This window comes from Homalodisca vitripennis, chromosome 7 (assembly GCF_021130785.1).
Source record: "Homalodisca vitripennis isolate AUS2020 chromosome 7, UT_GWSS_2.1, whole genome shotgun sequence".
NCBI lineage: Eukaryota > Metazoa > Arthropoda > Insecta > Hemiptera > Cicadellidae > Homalodisca > Homalodisca vitripennis.
In genome coordinates, this window is record NC_060213.1 from 62743501 (window position 1) to 62750011 (window position 6511).

At 31.1% G+C, this 6511-nt stretch overlaps 1 protein-coding gene across 1 annotated transcript in view; it reads left to right on the plus strand.

Annotated features, from left to right (window-relative positions):
* The window catches only part of LOC124365928 (transducin-like enhancer protein 4), a 193365-nt gene extending 189011 nt beyond the window's left edge, over positions 1 to 4354 (plus strand). The window contains 2 exon segments of the mRNA XM_046822063.1: positions 373 to 600; positions 2071 to 4354. Of these exon segments, the coding sequence (XP_046678019.1) occupies positions 373 to 600; positions 2071 to 2178 (336 nt within the window). The 3' untranslated portion in view covers positions 2179 to 4354.
* The last annotated feature ends 2157 nt before the right edge of the window (positions 4355 to 6511 follow it).

Genomic DNA, 6511 nt, shown 5'->3' on the forward strand with positions numbered 1-6511 from the left:
GCTTAAAAATATCCCTATACTGTATTGTCATCAGGATTGAACGTTTTAAAACAAATTACAGTTACAGAAATTATTACATTAATTGGCTATTCTTGAACAACTTTTTCCATTGAGGAACAATACGTCAGTATGCATATTATGGTATATGTTTATGAATTTTCCCCAATCAAGTCAATGCTCCTGAGCCACAAGATAAATTAATTATTAATTAGTCGTCAATCAGCATGTCAAGCAAATCTGATGTGCCAAAAGAGTTAAAATCAGTTTATAACCTCTTTTACAACCTGAGTAGTAGCAAACCTCTTTTATTTATCTCTGCGTTGAATTATTGTCAACATTACACGTATATCAACATAATATCGTATGTTTCAGATATTCTCACTAGGTTACTGTCCGACGGGTGAATGGTTGGCTGTGGGCATGGAGAATAGTAATGTTGAGGTGTTACACGCCCTCAAGCCAGACAAGTACCAGCTGCACCTCCACGAGAGCTGCGTGCTGTCTCTGCGGTTCGCTGCATGTGGAAAGTGGTTCGTGTCTACGGGCAAGGACAACCTCCTCAACGCTTGGCGTACACCGTATGGAGCCTCCATCTTCCAAGTGAGTAACAGTCAAAATACAACTATGTCACCAATGCAGAAATTCATGATAAACCATCCAGTTTTAGGAGTATTTAAATTGTGGCGTGTTAGAAATAAACTTGATCAATAAGTCAGAATAGGTACCTTAATGTGAGAACGATTCATAAAATACAAAATAATTTACATTTAACACATTTATGACCACTAGTGGCACATAAACAGTGTTACTTCTGTTTATTGGAAAATAAAACTAACGAAAATAAAAATATTAAAGTTAGAGCAATTAACTACTAACTGTATCAGTATATTTGACAACTATTCCAGTAAAAATGATACTTTTTTTAAGTTTTCAACGAAACTTGATGTAATTTGGCCGTATTTCCAGTGCATTACTTTGGGAAAGTTTTAAGAAATTGTATGAGAACAGACATTAAAATTGATAATTAGCGATTAGATGGAATTGATTTTTTCCAAATTGGAGTGTGATACAACTTTTTTTAGACATACAAACACATAAAACAGACACTTGAATATAGAATTTGTTGTGCTCTTTAAAACATGAAAATATGTGATCTTTTTTCAATCTGTGGTTGAAAAAGGCTCCTTGCACAGCAAATTCTAATCTGTATTTAAATATCTAGTTTGTTTGTTGCTTTATGAATTGCAACTTGGTTAGGTTAGACTATTCTTGTTATTTAATATATTTGACTGGAAGCTGGCTTTTTCCTGCAAAACCAAACTATTAATAGACAAATTTTGTATGATACATAAATAATATTAGGCAGTTTTTAAAAATTCATCTGTAAATTAGTTTTCTTTGCCAGAAATGTCTGCTTGGAACTTTGGTCTTTAATTGGAGAACCGCACAGTTAATTTGACCATATTTGACTCATACTTATAATACTTTTACATTGACTATCATTATTAAATCACTTCTTTATTGTAAAAAATATTATTGATGGATACACTATGAATATTAAAAACAATATTGCCTTTGTTATAGTTAATTTCAAGCATTTCTTTTAACAAGGCTTTATATTGCACAGGTTGTGTTGTAAAAGAAATGAACAAATAGAGGAACAGCTGTGGGATTAACAGATTAACATCGTTTGTACATTAGTGTTTTAGCTTGTAGAACACGCTACTTGTACGTTTTACATGTGTTTCTCTAAGGCTAGCCTATTATTTTGTATTTCAATATGACAGTTACTAACTTTTTTTAGTACTCCTCTTCTAATTGTTTCATATTCTTAGATCATAATCATATTAATAACTCAAACCTCAAAAATTTTAAATTTCTGTTTAATATTATTATTATTATAACATGGTTGATTTAGAGTACAATTAATTATTTGTAAAATATGATTTTGTTGCAAAGTAGGGATTTTGTAATTGATTAGATTATGATTCTATTTAGATTTACATGTACCATTAATTAGTAAAGATAAGTTTGAATTCACATAAGCTAACCTACTCTGTGTGGTTCCAGTCCAAAGAATCATCGTCAGTGCTGAGTTGCGACATTTCGGCAGACGACAAGTACATCGTGACGGGCTCCGGTGACAAGAAGGCCACAGTCTATGAGGTGATTTACTGACCGCGCTCAAAGCCCAAGAAATGACCGAGCAGGAGTCCCATCCCAAGCCCCTCTAGTTAATTTTATAAAATTACTTTGTAAAACGTTCTTGTAAAAGTTCTACAAGCGCGATAAAATATTTAGTCTTTTTCCAGTCACTGTATATTTCCAGTGTTATTTTCTAAATCAACACAGAGCTGTGCACGTTTTGTTTTATGTAAAAATTTTATTTAGGTTAATTTAAAGAGAATGTAAATTTTGTTTTGTGAATTGAATTTTTCAGGAATCTTGATTACTCAATAGAGAAATCTTTTCCACTGTTATGGTGTTGTGAGGATAAGTTTTTAATATTTTAAAACCATACATTAATAACATTTCTATTTAATTAGAATTCTTCGTATAATAAATTGCATGATTTTGTCGTACTTAAATTCTTGTAACTGTACTATATTTAATTAGTGTAATCAACAATATCAAAATTGTTACTACAAAATTTAAAATTCTTGTTATGTGTATTAAACACAAAAATATATCCCAAAAATATATATTTTATTCATGCTTCAAAATTATATTTTTTGTTTTTATTACAAGGGTGAAAATATATTTCCAATTGACTAAACAAGATTCCACTATTTAAAATAGGTAGATAACATATTTTGAATAATATTGTTAATTTTAACTTATTTACAGTAAGATCTGATATCACAATGATAACTATTTTAGCTACAAAATTATAGCATCAATATCATATTTACTTTTATATAATAAAGCAAAATAAAAATAAAAAGTGCATATAATGTAATATTATTGCATAGGGAATTAGATAAAATAATTTATAATGGTTTTAAATCGAATTTCTTTGTAAAGGAATTCAGTGTAAAAATTATTCATGTATTGCATTTTAGCTGATTTTGTACCAAATATTAGATTAGCATTGTTTGAATTACATGTTTTATTTATGAATTTCTATTAGAGGCGATTGGGTGGGCAGTGGCTTTGTAAAGAATCTCTTTTTAATTCCAAATCTTACCATTCTCTTGTACATTTCTAGCGATGAAACTAGGTGCTTTTAGGTTAACCTTGTTTGTGTTGATCTCCGAAGATGTTCGTTCGTTGGACTATCGGTTGTAAGTTATGTTAGGTTCGTGGCAACACAGTTCGTGTACAGACGTTCGTTCGCTGACGACTTGTGCATTTGTTTTGTGATGTGTACGATGGTTGTACAGATATAAAACTATTGATACTGTTTTTTTCTTCCTTTTTCAAGAAAAATGTTTATGTAATTGTTTTTGATTCTGGAGAGTATTTACTAGTGACTAGGTTTAGAAATATGCCTTTAATTTTAGAGATTGTACAATTTGTTTTTTAATTTACCCGTGCTTCCTTTCATATGAATTGAAACTAAATTACATACTATGCACATTTGTGATCATAAAAATGTATTGCAAAAATAATTTTACGCACTGTTTATTTGAGTTTTACAAGCAGTTTGTAATGCAATATGTTAAACTAACTTAATTAACTAATTGTTTCAATTAAGATATTAAATATGTTTAAATAATTAAGTAGTAAAAACTCAAGAATATGTAATTATTTTGATGAATTGTTATTTATGTTTAAGACCAAACGGTTTTCGTATAAATGTAATATGATTAAGGTTATGTTGTAATTGTATTTAAAATGTGATTTTCACCATTGATTGTTGAAGAATCTCATGTATAATATGCTGACAGGTCTGTTAGAAAAATGTGAAAACCGCATCTTGTATTATATTGATTTAAAAATAATCAATCTTTGTTGAACTTGACATTAAATGTGCATAAGGTATGTGTTAATTTGTATTTTTAAAGGTACCACTCGTGTTTTATACACTCCCTTATCTGATTCCTGTTGTTTCCCAGAAATAGATTTACTGTCTCCGTTGTTTTATATAAATGTTAATAATAGTATTTACATTTCAGACACTGCTTGTGCCGTGTGTAAAGTATATTTTTCTGTAAACCGCAATAGGAACTCACAATCAGGGTTAAGTTTGTACGGTACCGATAGACTACAAAATGACTGTTCACTCTGTATATAAGTGTATAGCTGACTGACTCTACTCTCGACCGAATTACATTTCGCCGCAAATCCGCTATTCTTTGTTTGTATTCATTTCATGATCTGTTACTAGTAAAGACGATTCTCACAAGTGAAATGGTGTTTCAGTTTTTCCCTTTTGATTAGTCATAAATGTACTTCATTTGTGTATCTAGCAATCATTTGACCTGCTGTGAGTTGAGTGAAGAAACTGGAAGGGGCAGTAGTATGAAAAAGCTAAATGGAATTCATGACAAGACAATAACAACTCCAAAAACATCTCCCATTGCTTCAAGCGGTAAAGCCAAGTTTTTCAAAATTGTAACTATCAGATTTAACTAACTTATTCAGTTTAAGGGTGTTCCCTTTCAAAAAGATCTTTTTGTTTAGACTTATTATTGTAGCTAATTTGTGAATTTTACCATCATTTTCCTCCCCTCTCGTGCATAAATTTAGTTTCTTCACCCAACTCTCTACTAGTAGTGTTCAACAAAGCACCTCATGTTCCTCAAACAATGGGAGTATAGGGAACACAATTCCTGATTGTAAGAGAAATTTATAATACACACTGTAATGATTACAAAACTTACTAAGGTTACAGTGGATCAACTTTAGTTATACCCCATAAGAATGATTTTAAACTTCAAACACTTATACACCTTAATTTTGATCATAGAATTATGGGAGATATCTCATTGTAAAGGTATATGTGATCAATACGCATTCAAACGCTTTTTAACTGACTTCTACATGGAGGAGGTTATACTACTCGACCTGTTTTTGTTTCTTTTTTATGTATGTCCACCGATTTTTCCAAAACTACTGAACCGATTTGGATGAAAATTTTTTGGAACAAAAGAGGGCTGGACTAGATTGGCCCCGCTTTTTTTTATGAATTGAACAAGTGTCTGACCAGGAAATCACTTTGGAAGTTTTACATATAATACCAAATGGTGAAGCCAGACAAAGCAATTTGCGGAGATGCAGTTTTTTTTAACATTTATTACGACTCGTTTCAGAATTGCTATCAAACGTCAGTTTTGTTTTTTGTTTTGGAATGATGTACCTATTGGAGGCAATATATAAACACCATCCTGAATTAACGGAACAGAATTGATTGCAGAGTTTGAAATTTTTCAAACCACTAAGATATCTCACAGTCACTGTGGGAAGTTTCCTTGTCTACATCAAGGTTCCAGAGAAAATTCCTATAGGTGTCCTTTGAATCACGATATGGAATGCGATGCAGAGATGTAGTTTTCTTCCAATGATCACAACTTACCACATAGATGATAGGGAATGTATAATTTTCATGGTAAAGGTTCAAGTGATGTCGCTATTGGAGGTAATATAAAAAATAAACCTTGTAGTAACGTGATAGGATTGAGTGTGGAGATTGGAATTATTAAAAACATTATGAGACACAGGAGAGTTGGTGTGGGAAACTTTTTATTCTTTATTCAGATAATACTCCTGTATGAGTCATAAATGAAACATGACTTGGAGTAACTAGATGAAATGACTTTGAATGACTATAACGTACCTAACATATGCCAGGGAACATATCGTTGTTCATATTAATGTTCTGAGTAACATCTCTGTTGGAGACAATGTAGAATTTCTGTTGTAGCAATGAGGCAGGATTGAGTGTGTAGGTTTTACTTCTTTAAACTACCATATGTTACCTCAGAGTTGTTGTTATGAAAAGCTTCCTAGGCTACATTAGTGTTCTAGATAATTGAGTCCTTTCAAACTTGATATGGAGCAAAAAGACAGAATGAGTTGCCGAGATGTAGTTTTCATTCAATGACCATAACCTACCTCACAAATGCTAGGAAAACTGTCTTTGTTCCAAGTAACGGTTCGAGTCTCATCCTTATTAGAGCTATTGTCGAATCTGTCTATAGCATCAAGAGAGGGTTTAGTGCTGAGATTGTTAATTGGCTTTGAGTAACTTTCATTTTGTCAAATTAAAATTATGTTTTGTTTTTTAGTTCCTTTATTTTAAAACAAATATTTACGTTGGTTTATTTATGATTAAAAAAACTATATTCTCTTCTAAATGTTATACTTTTTGATTATTGATTAATTACAAAATAACCTCAATAACCTACTTAAGTACCTATTTTAAAAGCTACACAGTGATTGGATTATTAATCACATCTTTGAAATGATACATCTCTCACAATTCTAAAAATAAAAATAAGAGTTAAAATGTTTGAGGTGTTACATTGTCCTTGTGGGCCTAAAATCAAGATGATCAATAGTACAAGTG